The 22,260-nt window shown below is 41.0% G+C and overlaps 1 protein-coding gene across 18 annotated transcripts in view; it reads left to right on the plus strand.

The window, feature by feature from the left end:
* zmp:0000000926 (ataxin-1) overlaps positions 1-22,235 on the plus strand; it is a 36,438-nt gene extending 14,203 nt beyond the window's left edge. For 2 of the 18 annotated variants that reach the window (XM_043236407.1, XM_043236398.1), the window contains exons 2-6: positions 9,678-9,721; positions 15,963-16,035; positions 17,927-17,996; positions 18,226-19,688; positions 20,977-22,235. In XM_043236407.1, the coding sequence (XP_043092342.1) occupies positions 18,363-19,688; positions 20,977-21,354 (1,704 nt within the window). In that variant the 5' untranslated portion in view covers positions 9,678-9,721; positions 15,963-16,035; positions 17,927-17,996; positions 18,226-18,362 and the 3' untranslated portion in view covers positions 21,355-22,235. The other 16 variants (XM_043236409.1, XM_043236408.1, XM_043236414.1 and 13 more) reach the window with 13 other exon arrangements.
* The last annotated feature ends 25 nt before the right edge of the window (positions 22,236-22,260 follow it).

Genomic DNA, 22,260 nt, shown 5'->3' on the forward strand with positions numbered 1-22,260 from the left:
TGTACCTGTCACATTTGCACTGCAAGAACAACACTGGAGTTGCAGAGTACAAAAACAAGAGTCTTTTAATCTTCCAACTGAGAATACAGAATACACAGAAAACAGGTAGACATTTAACAACAGACACCAGACACAGGGCAGGACACACTTTAAAAACAGAACACGATGAAGGGAGAACTCAAGACACCTGGCAAACACAATTGGAAAAAATCAAACAATCAAGGACAAGACTGGTTCAGGAGAGGGTGGGGCACACAGGACATTACCCCCAACCCCCTAGGTGAGACTTATGCTGTAATACAACGTTCAAACAGGGGAGGGGAGGCTGGAAGGGGCAGAGTCACAGATAACCTCCAGGGTGGATCAGGAGTCTCAGGGGACCATAGCGAGTCTTGAGACCAGTTGTGGATCTGGGACCTCGAAGACTGTTGAGCCTCTTGTTGTCCACTAACGGCTAGTCACTAATGACACTAAGATACCAATGCATTTATCTTTGTAGGATTGAATTAACTCTTTATTAAATATCTGGGAATCAAATCTTAAGCAAAATCTTAAACAAAACTGATTGTATTTAAAGTCAAGAGTCAAGAGCCCAACTAAAGCAAACGTTGACCACCGTAACGGTAATGAAGAAATAAGATTTCAAGTCAAGTATACTTTAAGGGAATTTCAAGTATATTTCTGAGACATAGATAGCCCATTTCTGAGAAATACTTAAAAAATAGACTAAAATTATACTTTCATATTTTATGTTTAAAATGTGCACTAATAGAAAACTTGAATAAACATATTTTTTGTAAGGGGGAGGAATTGACCACAGCAGAGATTCAGCTTGTGTATAAACTTATGCACCATTCAGCAAGAGAGGGACGTTTGTTTGTGTTACCGAGCCGAAAGTAGCAGCCTTTCTGATTGGTTGGCTGACATCTTTGGGATTTCCCTGGCAGTGTATGGTCATTGCCTTGGTAACAAAAAACCCTTTATATTAATCTTTCTAAATTGCTTGCACATTTCTTGATGAATGCTGCTACAGTTAACACTGTACATTATGGTACATTATGGAATGTTGTCTATGTACGACCTTCTCAATATAATTCAAAATTCCATGTTTATAATGAACAATGCAATATATTTATTGTGTTAATACAAATTGTGTACGTAGGTTGTAAAGTTAACGTGTTAACACTACATTAAGCTTTTGTAAATGGTTTATAATGGTGTCTGTTAATGATTAATCATTTTGCAACACAAGGAGTAGTTCTTCCAAAAACTAAAATTTCCCTCATTGCCAAGCCATCCTTGGTGTATATAACTTTCTTCTTTTAGACAAACACAGTCTGTATATATATATACATTCTTATAGTGAAATCCTCTGATATTTTTTTACTTCTTATTTAACTTTTTTTTATTTTAACTTTTAATTCTTTACTGGTATTTAATATTGTCTTATCCTCATTTGTCTATTAGGGTAACACTTTATTTTGATAGTCCACTTTAGACCTTAATGCAGCCATCTCCTCGATAGACTCAAAAAGAGTAATTTTTTTATGCGTTCCCTAAGTAATAGCATGCTAAGCCAGTTTGGTGGCCAGAAGTCAAGATCTCTAAAATGTGCCCTCGGCTCCATCCATCCATTGTTGATCTGACTCACCCTAGCGCCAACAATGCGGAAAACCTCAGAAGTCACTACCCTACTAGAAAAGTTATTCCAGACAATATTATAAGTTAATCAAGATTAACATTTATTATGCCAGGCAGTACTGTTTTCCAATTCATGAAATTTCATTACATTTACACAACTGATCAGCAGTAAACACACAAAAATAAAGAAAGCAAACTAAAAACAAACAGATAAAACAAATTATAAAAAGCATCATTTAAAGGTCATCATACCTGGCAATGAAGACACACAGAAGTTGTGCGGGAAGATCTGTTTACAGAAAGCTTCCTTGAGTGGTTTGCCCACTTTCTTTAAATACCTAGACTGATCAAAGAATCAAACATTTAGCGCCCAAATGTGAAACTTCTCCCCAAACCATTCCCGTGCTCATCCTTGGAGCAAAGACAAATGGTTATCAAATGGTCTTTATTGGGGCACACACTCACCAGGAGACCAGAAACCCTTTCACCAGTCACACCTAAACCATTTACATTAGCCTCCCATCTGCATCTGTCACACTCAAGAGGAAGGAGGGGTTTACCTAAACAGGAACCAAAAACATGAGGGGTAGAAAGGGGAGCAACCAAATTGAGCCACATATTGTTTTTACTCTTTCCCGCAGATCTTCTCGCAAGATGAAAGAGAGTTTGATTACTCTTGCTTGGTGAAATCCATCCTTACATAGGCATTAATCTTCTGCAGAGGTGGGCTTCTATTGTATTATGGCATCATGATGTGGCAAAGAGTCCACTTTGAAGCCGTTTTTTCCCCTAACAAATAAAGTTTTGAGTTTTAGAACTTACACAATATCTTCTTATATGTCAAAAGAAATTTGATTTCTGAATTTATAACCCCTTTAATGGTGCCAAAAATACATGTGTCACACTCTGGACTTTTGTTATTGTTTTTGTCTCGAGCCACGTGTTGTCTGTGCCCTGCCTTCCCTTGATGTGTAATTGTGTAATTGTCTCCAGCTGCGTCTTGTCAATTTAGTTAATTTCCCTGTGTTTTTAAGCCCTGTGTTTTTCGTGTACACCTTGTCGGATTATCAAAGTTACAAAGTTACAACGTTACTATGTTTCAACGTACTCTGTTTTGTTCCCGAGCTCTTTTTCGTGGTTTTTGTTTTGGCTTTTGTATATTTATTTTGTCATTTTTGGATTAAATCTATTTAAGTTTATTTTGAGTCTCGGCGCTCCTTTTCTCTCCGAGAAACCACGAAAGCGTGACAGGATAATCCGACCATAAAAGTAAAGCGGCGTTTTCCCCTTTTGTTTTTGGGTTTGTTTTTCATGGATTCCCCTAACGACCCAAATTTCCTCATCCTCCTGCTGGAGCAGGAGGATCGCTCTCTCGAGGGCTATACTAAGGACTTCCTCGCCCCTCGCGAACTGCTCGCGCTCCCGGACGGCTTTTTGTGCTCGATTCACTTCCGCGGACTGAACACCACCACCACGAGCAAAGCTGTCCGGGGCGGCCTCGAGAGAGCGTCGCGCGTACATCGAGTGGGTGCTGGTGTCCTGCAACTCGCCGATAGCGGTTGCGCTGGAGGACAACGACACCAGCCCCACTCCAGATCCAGAACCCAGCCCATCATCTCCCGCGTCGCGGAGGCCAGGCCTGTGCCCACGAGGGCGCAATCGCTGAGCCGGGGCGACCACGGAACCATCGCGCTGAGAGCGACAGAGCCGTGGAGCGCCACCGGACCCGAGCCGATTGCGACAGACCAGGTGCGTGAGCGGGCATCAGAGCTTGCCGCGGTGGAGACAGCCGACAGCGAGAGCGTGGGGTGGAGCTCCGCCACTGCACATCGGCTGAGGATGAGCTGATCATCCACCTGGGGCTGCTGGATCTAAAGAGGAACTGGATGATGTGGACTCGGACTTGGACTTAGACTGGGCACCTCCGTGTATCCTGAGTCGCTGGTCCGCCCAGCCGTCCTGTTAGCCCGCTGGTCCCGCCCAGCCGTCCTGTTAGCCCGCTGGTCCCGCCCAGCCGTCCTGTTAGCCCGCTGGTCCCGCCCAGCCGTCCTGTTAGCCCGCTGGCCCCGCCCAGCCGTCCTGTTAGCCCGCTGGCCCCGCCCAGCCGTCCTGTTAGCCCGCTGGCCCCGCCCAGCCGTCCTGTTAGCCCGCTGGCCCCGCCCAGCCGTCCTGTTAGCCCGCTGGCCCCGCCCAGCCGTCCTGTTAGCGTCCTAGAGACTGTTCCCTGTGCGCTCCCCGAGTTCCAGTGCCCGCGCCCAGCGCTCCCCAGTTCCAGTGCCCGCGCCCAGCGCCCCCGAGTTCCAGTGCCCGCGCCCCCAGCGTCCCGAGTTCCAGTGCCCGCGCCCAGCGCTCCGAGTTCCAGTGCCCGCGCCCCAGCGTCTCGAGTTCCAGTGCCCGCCAGCGAGCTCCCGAGTTCCAGTGCCCGCGCCTGCGTGCGCTTCCAGTTTTCCCACCTCCCACCTAGTCACACCATGGCGATGGATCCCAGCAGCCCCTGCGCTCATCCTCAGCTCTCCATCACGAGCTCGCCACGGGTCTGCCGGTCCCCATCGCCGTCGAGGGTGGACGATCCCTCGCCTCACCGTCCCGCCTCCGAGTCCCGGACTCCTCCTCGCCTCGTAGACCCGTCGGCTCCCCCTGGGCTTCTAGCTCCCTCCTCTCCACCGTGGTCCGTCAGTCCACCAGCTTCACCAGGCTCCATCGTCCCTCCGGCTCCGCCTTGGTCTGTCGTCGACCATCCGTCGCCTCGGGATTCCTCTCTCTCGCCTTCGCTCGTCCCTCCATCCACCGGCTCTGTCAGGCTCCTCCTTCCCTCCGGCTCCACCTCAGTCCTCAGTCGCTCTGGCTCTGCAGCGTCCTTCCTGTCCCCCGTCTCCGTGTCAGTCGCCGAAGCCGGCGGCGTCGCCTAGGACCTCCAGCGCCTCGACGTCACCTTGGCTCTTCGGCTCTCCGCCTCGGCCTCAGTCTCCTGCACCACGGCGGCGCCGCGCCGGTCGGACCATGGAGTCGATGGCCGCTCCTCCTCCATGGCTCCTCCCTCCGTCGGGCGCAACCATGGACCATCATGGCTGGGCTCTGGATCTCCTCCTGCTCCGGACTCCTCCTGTGTCCTCCTGGCTCCTCCCTCCTTCTGTGCCCCCCTGGACTCATGTCTGCTTGCCTCCTCCTGGGGGTCGTCCTCCACCGGAACCTCCTCCCAAGATCCGGTATTCCCAGTTCCGAGTTGTTGTTTTTTTTGTTGTTACTTTAGGTGCGAGGACGCACCTTCCGGGAGGGGGCATTATGTCACACTCTGGACTTTTGTTATTGTTTTTGTCTCGAGCCACGTGTTGTCTGTGCCCTGCCTTCCCTTGATGTGTAATTGTGTAATTGTCTCCAGCTGCGTCTTGTCAATTTAGTTAATTTCCCTGTGTTTTTAAGCCCTGTGTTTTCGTGTGCACCTTGTCGGATTATCAAAGTTACAACGTTACTATGTTTCAACGTACTCTGTTTTGTTCCCGAGCTCTTTTCGTGTTTTTTGTTTTGGCTTTTGTATATTTATTTTGTCATTTTTGGATTAAATCTATTTAAGTTTATTTTCGAGTCTCGAGCGCTCCTTTTCTCTCCGAGAAACCACGGAAACGTGACAACATGGGGACGGAGTATGTACAGGAGTATGTTCTGTCAACTCATGTTTACAGTATGTTCACAGCGAACACATACAGGTACTTTTGTTTTTGAAACAGAAAGTTCTGAGAGATGAGTTTTGATTTTTAGAAAAAGGTGTTTTGAGGAATTAAGAAACAATAACAGCAAAAACAACAACAAGCTTGTAGAAAAAAATTATACAATAAGCCATACTTTTTCCATCTTTAATATAATATTAAAACTATTAAAGATAACATACCACGCTAAAAATAAATCCACATAGGACTATAAAACTTAACATATGAAACTATGTCCAAACTAATAGGGAGGACATACTGTAATAACAAAATGGAGTGTAGGATGTCTACATGTCTCCCTGTAGGATCATGACACCAATCATAATTCCTTTCATAAGGTGACCTTTGGTCATTATTCAGCAGCAATTACTTCTCTCAGGAACTAATCACCCACCTCCATCCCCAGATCTTCGTCTTGTCCAGTCAGCAGTGAATATGTCATTGAGTTAGACCACTTAATCATTTTGTAAATAATAACGTAGAACATTAATAGTATCTGCTACATTTACCATTGATGTTGGTAAATGTGGTGAGTTTGAGGTGAGTTAAAGGCTCGATGTAATACTGGGATGACCCGCATTGGGAGTCGTGAATTCCAATGTAGAAGACATTCATAGGTTCATAGGTGCTGTGGTACAAAGGTAAGGATTGGTGGGCAATTAGGAGGTGGTGGTTTCAGGTTGAGTGCTTCATTGATCTCAGTGATGATATCCCATTGAACAGGTGCCATGACAAGGGTTCCAGGAAGAATGAATTTGTGATAGGGTGAGCTTGTTGTCTATCAAACTGCCTGGAAAGTGCATCATCCTTGCCATTCTTAGAGCCTGGTACGTAGGTGAAATTGAATCTGGTGAAGAAAAGGGACCATTCCTCAAGGAAATCATGGCTAGAAGCTCTCGGTCGCCCACATCCTAATTCTGTTCAGCGGGGTTGAATTTGCAAGAGTAGAAGGCACAGGGGAACAATTTTGCTGGATCTCTGTGACGCTGTGAAAGTATCGCCCTGATGCCCATGTTAGAAGCATCCACCTCCACTACGAATTCTTTCTCTGGTTCAGGATGATGAAGAATAGGGGCTGTAATAAACTTTTCCTTTAGCTTTTGAAAGGCAACCATTGCAAACGAGTCCCCTTGTTGACTAATGAAGTGAGAGGTGCTGCCGTGGTACTGAAGCAAATTAACCTAGTTCTAGAAAACGTTGAACTCCTTCAGTGTTGCAGGTTGTGGCCAGTTGACAACGACTTGGACCTTGTGATCATCCATGGTCACCCCCTCCAGACCAATAATGTACCCCAGGAAGTAGATTAGAGACTGGTGAAACTCACACTTTTTCAGTTTGGTGTATAGTTGGTTCCATATGAGGCGTTGAAGAAATGCTATGACATGTTGGACGTGAAAGCAGAAGTCTGGTGAATATATGAGGATGTCTTCCATGTACACAATGAGGTGTAGTTCAGCATGGTCAGAAAATCTCATTGACGAAGGCCTGGAACACGGAGGGACTATTGCAGAGACCAAAATGGCATGACCAAATATTCATAGTGTCCAGTAGTGGTTGAGAAAGCAGTTTTCTATTCGTCCTCTTCACGAATTAAGATCAGATTATAGGCACTGCTCAGATCAAGTTTGGTAAAGTATTCAGTATTTTTTAGTTGTTCCAAGCCAGCTGGGACGAGGGGTAGCGGGTTCCGGTAATTCACCGTTATGTCATTCAGACTGCAGTAGTCAATGCAGGGACAAAGTCCACCACCTTTTTTCTTAACAAAGAAGAAGCCAGCTGAAGCAGGTGACTGGGAGGGATGGATTTAGCCTTTTGCCAGTTCTTCTTCAATGTAAGACTTCATGGTCTCGGATTCGGGTTGTGATAGAAGGAAGATGCACCCCTAGTGGATACTGCGCCTGGTATAAGGTCAATAGTGCAATCAAAGGAAATAATCAGGTTAGGGTAGTTTATTGTCCCAATAAGGGTGTCAACCATGGCATCTATTTAATATTTTGAATTAAAATATTAATATTAAGTGAAATTTTTCAGAACTTATCATCATGAACAACAGCTTGCAGCATTTATTTCTTCCTGTTGTCCATTTTCAAATAAATCTCCTGTTTCATATGTTTTCTTTGTGTGCGTTTTTGAGACAAAATGTGGTTGGGGAGTAGATAGAGTCCTTATGTAGTGTCAAATGGTGTGAACATCACAACGACTAAGACAGACAACCAAGTCATGTAGTCTGAACAGCACAGCAATCTGCCGGGAAATCTGATTCACAGAATGCTATTGCTGTGGTGCAATATAAGTAATCTATGAGAATGGACTGGTAAAACTTTCTCTTTTAATGTATGATGCACTGTTTAATGTTACATTTTTTGTATGTACTGTATTTGGTGATGTGTTTTATTGTCACAGTTAAATGATGTGTTTGAAAGATGTTTGGAGACATCAGCTCTCTGTCCTCTCTCACTATCATCATATGTAACGCACTGGGAGTTTTCTCAGTGAGCCACTGGACAAGGATGGCCTGTGTGTATGTAAAAGTATAGAGAGAATAAATGAAAGCACATATACGTGTTATTCCATTGACCCAGGCAAATTATTTGAATCCATTTACCGTGCTCAGTCTTAGAATACCAACTGCTCACCTTCTCTGTGTTCATCACACATTGTAATCAGACAAGATTAAATGATTGCATAATGTGAATGTACCTTAAAGGGGACCTATTATACCCCATTTACAAGATGTAAAATAGGTCTCTGATGTCCCTAGAGTGTGTATGTGTGTAAGTTTTAGCTCAAAATACCTCACAGATCATTTTTATATTTTCTAAAAATGTTAGGGCAAAATACACATTTTTGAGACGCTGGTACTTCTGGCCCCCTTTCAGAAGAGCGTTTAACATACTGGAAACAACAAAACAGAACAATCCATTTGTTCACGAACATATTGTTGGTATTGATCTCTCGTTTAGAACAGTTCCTTTCAAAACTAACAATAACCACAAAAAACAATCCCAACTTTCTGAGTCTCATATAAAGCATACCATTTTTATGCTAGGCTAAACTAATTCATTATTTGTATTTGCCTCATGTACCAGGAAAGACAAATCATACCAGTCACTTATTAATTGTTAATAAAGGGTTTTATATTAAAATGTCATGTTGGTTAATATTCCTGCATTGTGTTGTATTTTTAAGTCACACTTTGGGTCAGAAAGTACAGCTTCTCCTCCTCACCTTCACATCTGCTGGTCTTCCGGAGAGTTCTGCTGCATCATAAAGATTTCAGTGCTCAGAAACATGATCAGCCCAAAGAAGTGCTGCACACAGGAAAAATGATTCACACACCGCACAGAAATGTAGCTGCACCAATAAACATTTCAGCTAATAAGACATGACTTTACTTATTGATAAGATGCTATATCCTGAATTTTAGATACATATCTAAATATGAAAATACCTTCTCATTCATTTCGGTACTATACAAAATGTATATGTTAATTTAAAAACAATGATATCACACAGAAAATCACAAATGCTTCCTTAACAACATTATACATTATTTTGTATTGTCACACAGTCACACAGATTCAGCATGTCCCTGTTTCAGAAGGATATGCATGAACCAAGGGATGACTTTAAATATGAATCTAGGTTTCTACAAAAATTATTCTATTATTTCCTATCTTTTTTTTCCTTTATAAATAAAGTCCTAAATGATCTATTCCACATAACATCGACTGTTTAAATTCCACAATTGTAACCAAAAGCAAAAAGCAGCTTTGTTTCAATGATTTGAAATTCAATCTAGTCCCATCCAAACAAGTATCTATTTAAAGAGTGTGCCAGTGTTCTTGTCTTCAAAGAGAACGCTGACACTGCATCTGTTGGACAGGAGTGGTGTGTGTGTGTGCGTGTGTGTGTGTGTGTGTGTGTGAGAAAGAGAGATGTAGTGTACAGTTTTGGTTTGACTCAGAGGTTTCTGTGACACCACAGGCTCTCAGAGATAGAGGGTTTGTGTAGGATGAGGCTTCTTTAACATTTTCTCTCCTACTCCCGTCTCTTTCTTATTCTGCCCTGCTCTTTTGACACAACCTTTTTTTTTCAAACTCTTACACTCTTTCTCACTCTGTAGCTTCATATCTCCCACTCATGTTACCACTGTAAAAAAAAGAAGTGTGAATTTAGTTAATTCCTCACTCATTCATTTTCACAGATGTAGTTCATTACAATTGATTGAGCACTGTATGCAGTGAACAGGGAGAGGAAAGGAGTGCTGTAATAGTGTGATGTTGTAGGATTGACTGCATTACAATAGGCCTTTCTTTTCTGTATTTACAGATTACTGCTAACCTGTCTGGGCCTTTTTCTTCTTCTGCTAAAAGGTCAGCTCACCAAAATAGTATTTCAAAGTCTTTTAGTTTTTGTTCAAATTACACAATTAGTGTGATTCAATGGATCAAAATAAAGTGTTACAAAAAATAAGTAATGTTACACATACATTTCAGCTAACTCTCGTACTACTACTATAGGCTATGTATCTGAGTTAGTAGAGTATGTTGGTGAAATGTTACTTATAGTCAACAGAATGAGTTAAAAGTAAAAAAAAAAAAAAGTTTTCTATTTTTCATAATTCTACCCTAAAGATATAACCTGAAAGAAGATGAGAAGTAGCATACTGAACATTTAACTTTAGCTCATTCATGAACATGCTTCTCTTTTGAAACAGAATCAGTATGGGGTGGAGGGATTATATGGCAAACAATTAGTAGTACTAGTCATACAGTATGGTTATGAAAACAGTGTTATCCAAAAATTGACAATTTAACAAATTTCAATAGCAGGATTTGTGTGGACAACCATTTTTCTTCTCAATCAGGTTCATCTCAAATTTAAATACATCACACCTGCAAACTCTACACAAGCCAAACTACCAATAAACTAAAAATGATAGCATTTTAGAATTCACGTTTTGACAGAAAGTGTTAAAAGGCACATATTGGCATACTAAATGATTTTGCATGTTACATATAATTGGTCTAAACAAAAAACGTCTTTATTATAGAACATATGGAGGTATTGCCTATTTTATCTGAATTACAAGTTTTAGCAAAAGTTGAAGAGTTTGATGGCATGATATATATTTAAATTGAATTTCAGTTGATTTTTTAACACTTTATTTTCATGGTCCCTTTTGAACATTCTGTTGACAATAAGTAATATTGCTACTACATGTCAACAAACTCTCATTAGCTAATTAGTAGACTGTCTGCTTCATAATTGCAAACTTTTTTGTTGTGATGGTCTTCCAACAGACATTCTACTGACTTTTCAAGTACACGTCAACTTAATAAAACCCTAACCCTACCAGTCTACCAATATACTGCTTACACCCTAATGATTTAGTAGCAGTTTTATGTATAGCCAACAGAATGTGTTAAAGTGAAACCAATATTTCTTGTGTTCTGTGTCAGTGTTCATTTGTTTCTATTGTTTTTGTCTTGTCTCTAATTATCTGGTATATATTTAACCCTGTGTTTCATTCATTGTTGTCTTAGAGTATGCACATTTGCTATTACATTTGCAACTAACTTTGCCTTACGTTTCCTGACATAGTTGATGATCAATTATTAGGATACAATGAGGCTAAAGGCACACTTTCAAAAAAAGAATGTGCTTTTTATTATGCCCATAATGTATGATGGCAGAATGCATGTCTGTGTGTACTGGTATATATGGTTTATATACCAGTTTCTATAAATTTTCCTTGGGGGTAAAAAAAAAAAACGGAGGATTTTCAAGATGTCTACCACAAAAGAAAATATGGTGCTGGTCGCATGGTATATTTGGTTGCAAACTCTTTTTTTTAGTTGTAAAGGGGTGCATTTTTTCAACATGTTCCATATGTCTACACTTAACCTCACCCATGAGTAATGCCTAAAATCACAGGATGTTATAGATGAATGACACTGATGTACAAGCACCAATTTTGTTGCAATTGAACAGGATTCTATGAAATTGTGCTGGCCAAAAGACATATAGGCTCTGCTTTTGCGCAAATAGATCAGTCCCTTGACTATGATATAGTGAAATCTGCTGTTCTGAGAGCATTTGAGTTAATGATGGAGGCATACCATCAAAAAATTAAGAACACATTTGAAGACAACCAAACTAACATATTGAGTTCACAAGAGACAAGAAAACACTTTTTTTGAGAGGTATTTTCTCCAATGCAATCATGACTCTTGCTCAGCTTCAAAAGCTGGTCATACTAGAGAACTTTAAAAAATGTATTCCGGAAAATGTAGGTGTCCATTTGAATGAGCAGAGAGTTACAAATCTTTATGATGCTGCTGTCGTAGCCGATGGGTTTGTCTTGACTCACCATAGTGTGCTTTCCCTGAGCAATTATTAGCTAAAGACTCTCCTCCAGTGACCGTTCTTGAATACGTCAGCACTGCTCGTGAAAGATTGCATAAAGCCTGTGAAGTTGCTCAAAAACACTTGACTGTAGCTCAGTCAAGAATGAAGACCCACTACGATAAGAAAAGTGTAAATCATAGTTTTCGGCCTGGGTAATAAAGAGTTCTGTTGTAATTTCTCCATTATTATGTCTCCACTTACTGACCTTCTTAGTACTACTAAGAGTTTTAAGTGGAGCACAGATTGTGATAATGCCTTTCAGGCTGCCAAAGATCTCCTTTGCCATGTCCCAGTGTTGTCTGCCTCTAATTTTGATTTGCCTTTTAAACCCCCTGTGCTACCAATGCTGGAGCAGTCCTGCTGCATTATAATTCTCCAGGTATTGACCACCCCATTTGCTACTTCTCAAAGAAGTTCTCAAAATGTCAACAACGCTACAGCACAATTGAGAAGAAAGCCCTCGCTTTGCTGTTAGCTCTTCAACATTTCAAGGTTTTTTATCTAGGAAGCAGAGTCATGCCTATTGATGTGTATACTGACCATAACCCACAGATTTTTCTTTCCTGCATCCTATCAGCGTTTCATGTGCTGGGCTTTGTTTGTCCAGAAGTATAACCTAAATTGACCCATTAGTGGTAAAAACAATTGTGGTGAGTAGGACTAGGACTGCAGATATTGAGACACAAGTGGGTGCCCTGCTATTGGAGTTTTTTGAGTAATTTTTGCAATACTTGGGTTGTAAAATTTAATGGTGGGGCTGAACAAGGCTGAACAGACTGAGCAGTGGTACTCCAGAGCTGACCAGACTAGGACTCACAAATGGCTTTCATAGCTGTGACAGGGCAGGACAGTGACTGATGAGTGGCTTCCACTGATACATCTTGAGATTCTGCAGTGGTTGCCATCACCACTGTAGGGTCCACAGTGGTGTCATCAGAACAAAGAGAGAGTTCAGTAACATGACAGGCTAAACATGCATTGCTGGGCACCACCCCTACATATGCTAAATTGCTACAGAGGAGAATTGCTACAGAGAGGAGAAGTAGTTCAGGAACAGTAAGGGTTAAGACTACTGGCTTAGGGATGCAAGCTGTGCATGCTGATACCAGAGGTGTATCCTTCTGAATATCAAACTGGGATATCGGAAAACTGGCCTCGACAATTTGAGTGAAACAGACAGGGAGTGACAGGTCCTTAGATGAGCCCCAATGAGACTCTGAACGATCTGTTATTTAATATAAAAGCTTTAATATAAATCATGGTCAAAAGTACAGGGTCAGATAACTGCAAAAAGTTATGGAAAGGGCAAAACACAAGGATAGTCCTAGGGCAAGTATGGGTCTACAAACGGAAAATAAAATCCAGAGGGTGAGACAAGAAGGGTAGTCAGAAGATGAACAAAAGTCCAGGCACAATACAAAGTAAATCCAACATAGAGAGAAAAAGGGGGAGAAGCTAAGTAATACTTAACAGCTAGATCAGTGACTAAATAGTGTTTAAATAGAAAGGATGATGAGGAACCCCCTTGTTATCAATTACCACAGAAACTAAACAGGTGAGCAGAGAAAACATGGGAACACAGAAACAATGCATATAGACATTCATATAGATTGCAATCACAACATGGCATGAAGCTGTTCTTCTCTGATTACTGAATACCCAGATCTTCTGGAGGCTCTGACTCTGACATCAAAAGCTGTTTGGATTTCACTTTATTTTGATGGTTCCTTTTGAACATTTGTACCTATATGTCAACTAACTTTCATTAGAATGTTAGTAGAGTATTAGTAGACTGGTAGGGTTAGGTTTACAATAAGTTGACACGTTCTTGAAAAGCTACCTATAGTCAGCAGAATGTCTGTTGGTAGATCATCACAATAAAGAATTGTAAGATAATATTTAAAAAGTCTACTTATATTATTACTTATAAATGAAAGTTTGTTGACATGTAGGTGCAAAGTTACTTACTGTCAACAGAATGTTCCTAAGGAACCATAAAAAGTGTTATCATTGTTTCCGTGGGAGTAATTTAGATGTTTATATAGATGGTTATTTATTTTTTGTTATTGACTTCATATCAGATATTTTGGCAGCTACTTTTCATTTGGCATGATGATATTGTTTCCATGATATTTCCGTTTCCAGTTCTTTCTCTCTTATAATAGAGAATGAGTGTAATTTTTCCTTAGGGCATCTATTGTACACTATTTGATGTGATACTGTAGCTGATGACTGCATGGTTACAAATTTATCTCTGATATGGATATTAGAAGTAAAGTAGTTCATAGTTCAAGTCATTACTGCTGTACTCTTGGAGAATATCAGCACCTGTTGACGGTTTATTTTTTTGTTAGTTTAGTCACTGTATTGAATAAATACCAAGGGTTATTTTTGTTTTCTTCTAAAAAAGTGTTCTTTCCCACCAGACTATACAAAATACTTCTAGTTTTGTTTTTCTCCAGCTGTGGAATTGAAATTACTTACAAAGCATTATTTTGTGGTGGAAGTGACGCTTCTACCATACTTGTAATAAGGTGCAGAGTTTACAGGTTTAGCTATACAGAGTTCACACAAGACTAGATAGTGATCTGAAATATCATCACTTTGCTGCAGAATTTCAACAATATTAATATCAATTCCATGTGACAGTATTAGATCTAAAGGATGATTTGAACAATGAGTAGGTCCAGACACGTGTTGTCTACCTCAATAGAGTTCAGAATGCCTAAGAAAGCTAATCCTAATGCATCTTTCTCATTATCAACATGAATATTAAAATCGCCAACAATTAAGACTTTATCTGCGGCCAGTACTAACTCAGTTAGAAAATCAGCACATGATTCTGTAGATAATGTTATATGCAACAGAAGAGTTATACTTAAAGCCTGCCCTCTGAGAAGTACTGAGAATATTGTTATAAATTGTAGCAACACCTCCCCCTTTACCTTTTAAACGTGGCTCATTTTTATAGCAGTAATTTTGGAGGGTAGACTCATTTAAAGTAACATAATCAACTGGTTTTATCCAGGTTTTTGTTAAAGCAAATCTAGATTCTGATCATTGATTAAATCATTTATATAAAGTGCTTTCACAATAATTTGCTTCTCTGTATTATAAACAGTCACCCAGCTGCCTGCTGCAAGGACTCTAATGCCGGAACTGAATAATGTACATGAATTACTGAACTATCACAGAGCAAACGAGCGCAAGGAGAAATGAAACAGAAGACCAGAAAAGGAAAACAATAGGCATGTAATATAAACGCGAGGGATTAGCTATCGGCTAACGAATACTTAACACACTGCAGCCACGTTACACGGTTTTAGGTTAAAATCCAACGATAAACAGTAAATTATTTCAGATTAGTTTAATAGATAGTATTAGAAATATGAAGTTAATTAAGTTATATTTGATTGCTTTAAACAACAGGGAGAAAATAAACAGAAGAGCAAAAGCTACACGGTGCTACAAACACACAGCCTCTCATAAACAAAAAACACAAAAAGACAAAATAAAAATTTAAAGGTAAATACGTCCAAATGCTCTGCCAGAGTGGACACTACTCACTATGGGAAAGAACTGTATGAAATAGCTATGCTCATCACTATTCCACAATGCAAAGCAATAAAGCTGGACATTTTTTCACTTTTGTCATCTCATCAAAGGGCTTGAAAAAACTATTTTCTTCTTCTTCTTTTTTATGGTCCAAAATTGATCTAAAATCCTGAAAATGTTTTACAGTGTAATGATGTGTTTGAAAATGAGAGTATATATCAATATCTATCTACATGCTTATCACGTATGTAAATGCATATGCTCAGAGCTGAGAGTGTGTGTTTGAGAGCGATAGCATGAGTGGGAGTGTGTGTAATTACCCGTCTGTTACTGCATGTGTGTGTGTTTATCCCTTTCACAGTGAGTAAGGCGAGTGGGCGACAGCAGCAACTGGTCTGCCTGTGTGTTGTTGCACAGCAGACATGCCTCACACTGCACGATATTACTCATTTCCTCAGCCTTGTGTACATGCACACACACGCACAAACTCTCACACGTTTTCACAGTCAGCCTCACAGCCTTTCGACATGGTGTGACACCACATTTTGCCCGTAGATTTGCACACACCAATGCCTTACTGGTGTGTCTGTCTGTCTGTGTTTGTGCGTGCATGTGTGTGTCTGTGTGTGTGTGTGTGTGTGTGTGTAGAAGAGCTGCAGGTGTGATGGACTGCTGGAGTAAGTGGCATCACATGGATATCTGCTCAGCACACCCCATCAAGGTCAGTTGCATCAGGTCAGCAGTGCTTTTCATTTTGATCGCAATCTTTAAAACGCTTTACTGCGTGTGTGTGCTTGAGAAATCAGAAAACAAGAATATTTTTTTTTTATTCATCAGTGTTTTTCAATGTGTAATTTTTACTCTGTTATGATTTAGTGTGTTTTGGTGGGTTTTTTTGTAAGAGTCATCGAAGATGTTTTTCTTCCAGTGTGTACTGCACAAAGTATTTGCACTAGAACCTGATTTAGCATTTAAAAAAGAAGCTGGTGAGAATGAAAAGAATTTGAAACTTGTGCTTAGAATGCACCTAGTTGTGTTTCTCAGATTGATTCTGTCAGGGGTTTTTTGTGCTGTGATTGTTTTTCTTTAAATAAATAATTCCTAGGCTTTATATGTATACATGTGCAGCACATGAAACATCATGATAGATTGATTTAATCAATCACAACAAGCAGGGCTGTAAATGATTAGAAGTAAGCATTCATACAGTGTAGAATATATTTGTAGTCAACTTTCAAAAAGAAGATAATTGTGTCATGTTTACAGCTGTCAGGAGGAATGTCACTAGCATTTATGAACTCTTCATCTAGGGATAGTAACAAATCAAGATAGCTTTTATATTTTGCAACATTTACATTTCTCTTTAAAAAGAAATGACCAATCAATTATTCATTCATTTGTTTATTCATTCATTCTTGGGAGATAACACAATGTTTATTCTTAGTTGGGTCATGTATTGCATCAAGTAAATGTATTTTATGCAGCATTATGAGAGATTTATGAGAGATTAGAGTTGTGTAGTTTAATTACATACTACAGCGTGTGACTTGTGATATGCAAAACAGTGTGTAAACACATTTAGAAATAACGAAGCATTTGGAAACACTTTATAAAACAGTGTTTTATGATGCTGATGCTCAGCTCCCTACATATTTTTAATATGTTCTCAACAAATTCACACTAGCACTTTTGAGAATAAACAGAAATGTCTCCATTTTGTCTAACTTTGCTTGAAGTTGTATTAGCAGCTTGCTCTTCTGTGATGAGAACAGTTTATCATGCAAACAGTTTGTCGGCCTACATTTCCTGATAAAATCCCTATATAACCCTCTCAGCTCTCTCTGGTCACTGTACATGTATGGACTCAGTTTCCATGGAGACAACAGCAGGGTATTGGGTTCAATCCATGCAGACAGTGTGGTAGACCGAGGCGTTGAGAAAGAGACCAGATGTTCTGGCAGTGTGTTGCGGTCAAATATAAGTGTCTAATTTAGAGTGCTGGATTGACATTAGAGAAAGTTCCCCACAAGAAGGTGTGAATGAAACAAGCAGGTTTCTGCCTTTTTGTGTGTGTGTGTGTGTGTGTGTGTGTGTTTTAATGTGATTTTTAATCGTTAGGTAACTTTCTTAGTAACTACAGTAAATTCTGGAATAAGTTTGGAGATTCCCATTACAGAAGCAATCTATTTAAGAATTGGCCAAACTTGCTCTGTATGTGTGTGGGTGAGAAAGTCTTGAGTGTTTGTCTATTAGTATATGTTTTTTTGTGTTTGTTGGTAGCACAACAGCAATATGGTGATAATCATGTGAAAATTATATTTAGAACAGTTGGACAATTTATTTCTCCCAGTATAAAGCTTTCAGATGTTCCAGTCTGCAACTACATAACAATTAAGTCGCACACAAGATTCAATTTTCGTTACTCTCAGACCCTTGGTGCATACAGATAACACTAAACACTGGTAGAATTAAAATATCCCAAAAAAGTAAATTAAATAAGATTTCAACTATACAAACAAAAAAAAAAAGAAATTCATATGTAGTGGCCCTTGAAAGTGTATGGACGTTCTTAAAAATGTTTGATGAACTAAATTTATGGTTAATCTGCTTAGGTACTCCAGTGACATTCAGAAATAAGTTATATCTGTGAATCAAGTATACTGGTTAGGGCTACTGCAAGAGGTCAGTACTAATTTCATTTAGTTATTTAATTATTTAGTTATTATATATATATATATATATATATATATATATATATATATATATATATATATGTATATATATATGTATATATATATATATATATATATATATATATATATATATATATATATATATATATATATATATATATATATATTTATTAAGGGTTTTATATTTTATATATATATTTTTTCTCTCTCTCTCTCAGGTGAGCGGGAGTTCTGAACGTGGCCGTGTGGTGTGTGCGTGATGCTGATCAGCAGAAGAACATGTCTTTCTCCTAGCCCGTTGTTCTTCCCAGCCCATGTAACCTAGAGTGGCCCAGAAGGCCCGGGGGATTGTCCCATGAATCCAAGCCCAGACCGCAGCAAGGAGTGTCTCCCCCCCAAAAAGCGGGACTCCCGACAGGGCTCATCAGATCAGCCGGCCCCAGAGGATGACTTCAAACCCCCTGCCCCTTTTCGAAGCCGAAGGCAGCACCACTCCACGGAGGGACACCGAGAGAGTGGGGATCTTCTACCACCGCCTCCGCCCACGCTGCCAGCCCTTCCTCTGTCGTTGCCTTGGCAGGTGTCCTATACTCCCTCTGTGCATCCCTCATACCTTCCGGTCCAGGTGGGACAGAGGCGGGGGTCAGCTTCGGCGTCCTGGAGAGAGGCGTTGTGTGGACGGGGTGTGGACGGAGGACTGGAGCACACTGCTGCCCATCACTCTCGTTGGCTGAGCAGCGACATCCCCCCGATTAGCATGCAACCGCTCATCTCCGTGCCCATGTTCAAAAGTGTCTACGCAGGCGAATCCAGAGAAATGTGGTCCTATGGCCCCGGTCGGCGAGACTATAGCTCGTCTCTCTTCTCACCTCACCTCTTTCCACAGCCTCCGGTTTATCCCCATGACACTCTCTCAGAAAGTAGACTCAGGTACCAAGGCAGACGGCCCAATGGTGTCGAAGGCACAGAACTTGTGTCTGGGCCTAGCAGAAGGATGCCCTCTTGCGATGAACGTGGGAATGACAATGATGGTCTGCATGCCAATGGCAGGAGAAGACAGGACAACACAGCAAGACAGACCACCGGAAGAGGCCTTCTGCCACAAGAGAGCACAAGTGCACATTCCTCACCGTGGGACAGGGACCCTCGGGGAACACCCAAAACGCCAATACCCCCCTCGCCAGATGCAACAGGAAGAGCCGTCACTTCTCAGGACCATTTCGGTAGTAGTGCCTCTCAGGGTGGGGCTCAGATCTTCTATGCTGTGGGGTCCCTTTGCCAATCTGCCCACCATAACTCTCAAAAGTACCCACAGCTTAGTGCTTCTGTGTCCTGCTCCCGGAGGAAGTCCCAGCACTTCCTGCACAGCCAACCCAACAGCCATGGGGTGGAGACAGAATGGGATCCTTCAGCAGGGTCCTATCATGCTCCTGTGGCTATGCTCACCGGCCCTGACCCACCCCCTTCTGCAGTCCTACCTCATTTTGCCAAAGGTTCTCTGATCGAGCTGGCCGGCGGCCATCTGAAGAGGGTGGAGGAACTAAAGACAGAGGATTTTGTGCGCAGTGCTGACACCTTGCCTGAGTTTCACCTGAGCACCTGCACTATTCTTTTAATCTCACCCGGACCCACATATGGCTTCAACCACTTGCAGGTCTTGCTCACAGACCGCAACACTCAGGTGAGTTTAGCACAAGAAGCATGTACGGAAATCAAAATATACTTTAACCTCGTGTCAAGTCGAGCCCTATGTCCTAACATGCATTTTTTTAATGCTGTACTACACAATATAACAAAGGTTAAAATAAAATACAACCAGTTACACTAGCACAACTGGCACTAAACTATGGCTACGTCTACATTAATCCATATATATTTGAAAACAGTGTTTTTGTTTTAAAATGCTCTCTGTCCACATTAGCATATTCACGTGTTTTCCAAAGGCTTCTCGTTCACACTGAAAGGTCAGAAAACATTATGTTTGTTTAATGTGCAACCATAAAGCCTCAAAAAATACCATTGAATCCCAAAGTCCCAATGAAGTACCTTGAAATTAAGTTATTTAATGTGTTGACATAATTTCCAATAAAACAGGAGAGCATATTAAGTGGCTCATTGCTTAGCACAGGTATTATTTCATCTGCTCGTTAGTGCCGTTTATGCCATAGAAGATATCTAACCAATGGCAATGTTTGAAATACATCATTCAGTGTAGAATGTGATCTGTGCTAACATGTCTCTGTTTGCACCCTGTGGAGGTTTGTGTGACACTGACACAAAACCAGACGTTGTTCCTAATGGAAGACATATTAATTGCTCCCTGTCTCCTGCATTGTTGCACTATGTTGCACTATGTCATTCACCTTACAGAACAAAGTAGATGTTTTGCTAATAAATGTAAGGGGTGAGATGATTAAAGATATCATTGGAATGATCCTTAGTGGTAAAGACAAAGGGTAAATTATGCATGCTTACAACTGATTTTTATAATTGTTTGGGTCACATAGCCTTAATATTATTATATTGCCATAATATGTTAATAGTATGTTAGATCAAGGTATTAGGGTTTTGTTGCAACATATGCTGGGGTATATTTCTGAGAGGAAACAGGAAGGTATCTTTATGAATTGACAGCCTCTATTCTTCGACATATTATCACATTCATTTTTGCTATATTTGGACTTTGCAACTAATTAAAGCATTTTTACCAATGTTGTTTTGTGAGAGGGTTTTGGCTGCTTGATAGTTTTAATAGCTCAAAAAGAAATCAATTGTGAACAAACTCAGTTTCTTCTACAAAGGATTATTGAGATAAACGTGTGTTGATAAGTACTGGCACTTATAGAGTTTTTTTCAAATGCAGTGTACAAACTACAAACTCTTAATGTAGTGCAAATGATGCTGTGTGAAGCATCATCTCGGGTGGTTTCTCAGCCTTACCGATCTGTATGCTGCTCTTGTTCCGGCAGGAGCTGCTCACAGTCTTGGCAGAGTATCCGTTCTTCGTACGGGACCGCGGCTGGTCTTCTTGCAGTCCCCAGCGGAGCGCACAGCTGTATGGCCTGCAGTGCCGTCAGCTCAGCACCGGCGATGTGTGTCTGGCACTGACTCCCACACCTGCTTCACCTCACCTCAGTCACAGGCGCTCGGAGGACGCAGTGGTGGTAGAGAGGATGCCCCCTGACCCCGCACCTCCGTCTCCGTCAGAGGGACAGCCTTCTCCTTCTGGTTTACTAAGCCAGCCGCCCCGTGCCCGAAAGAGACGCTGGTCGGCCCCTGAGCTCCAGCCAGGAATTAAGACTAGCACCCATTTACCTCAAGGCTCTAAACACGAGAGACAGCAGTAAGGTTTCGAACGGACACCACAGGAAGGTCTAGAGTCTAATTATTGGTAACCTCACAGATACCGTGGAATAGCTAGTAAATTGTTCCCCTTCTTTCCTCCACTGTTCAATGTGATTTCAGAATGTAGAACAACACATGCTAGCCAGTTCCAAAATGCACAGTGAGACAATCAAAAATCACTTCTTTGTGATGCCACGCACCTTTTAGTTATGCTAATCTCAAGCCTTTTTCTGCAGGGTATGTCTTTTTAATCCGTATTATAACAAGCCAATACTACTGGAAGAAAAAAGACAAAGTACACACATATATACCATATTACGAGTGTTCTGTGAATATGCTACAGAAATAGTCTACTGTTAAATCTGTAATGAAGTCTTGTTTCACGCTTATGAACTGTGCATGTACCTTCAGTCTAGCAGGCAAGCTGAATGTATTAAGCAGCCTTCAGCCAGGCTTTCAGTGTGGGGTCAATATGCTAGTTCACGTTAGCATTACGCTCCAGCCTGTTCTTATCGAGGGAAGAGACACTAATGTGGGAATGAAAAGCACACGCGACCCTGGGCCTGGTGTTTTTGAAGAGTGATGGTGCTAATGACACATCAGAAAAGTCCTCTGGTGATTGTGGGTTTCCCTTTGACATTTCATTGTGAAAAAGGACAGAAATCTAGTGTTTTGAAATCAGATACGGGTATATCTACTCATGATTAAGCACACTCTATCACTTTATTTTTCTCTCTTTTTTGTGGTTTCTCAAATAATGTTTGCTGTTAGTTTTTTGTTCCTTTGTAAATGTTCTAATTGCTCTAAAAATGTATATTTTTAAAGTTGTGAGACTGTAAAACAATGTTCGCTAGAAAAATAAAAGAACAGCTTTTTAGATTTATATATTTAGCATCTTAATGAAATGA

This window comes from Puntigrus tetrazona, chromosome 4 (genome assembly GCF_018831695.1).
Source record: "Puntigrus tetrazona isolate hp1 chromosome 4, ASM1883169v1, whole genome shotgun sequence".
In the NCBI taxonomy this organism is placed as follows: Eukaryota; Metazoa; Chordata; class Actinopteri; order Cypriniformes; family Cyprinidae; genus Puntigrus; species Puntigrus tetrazona.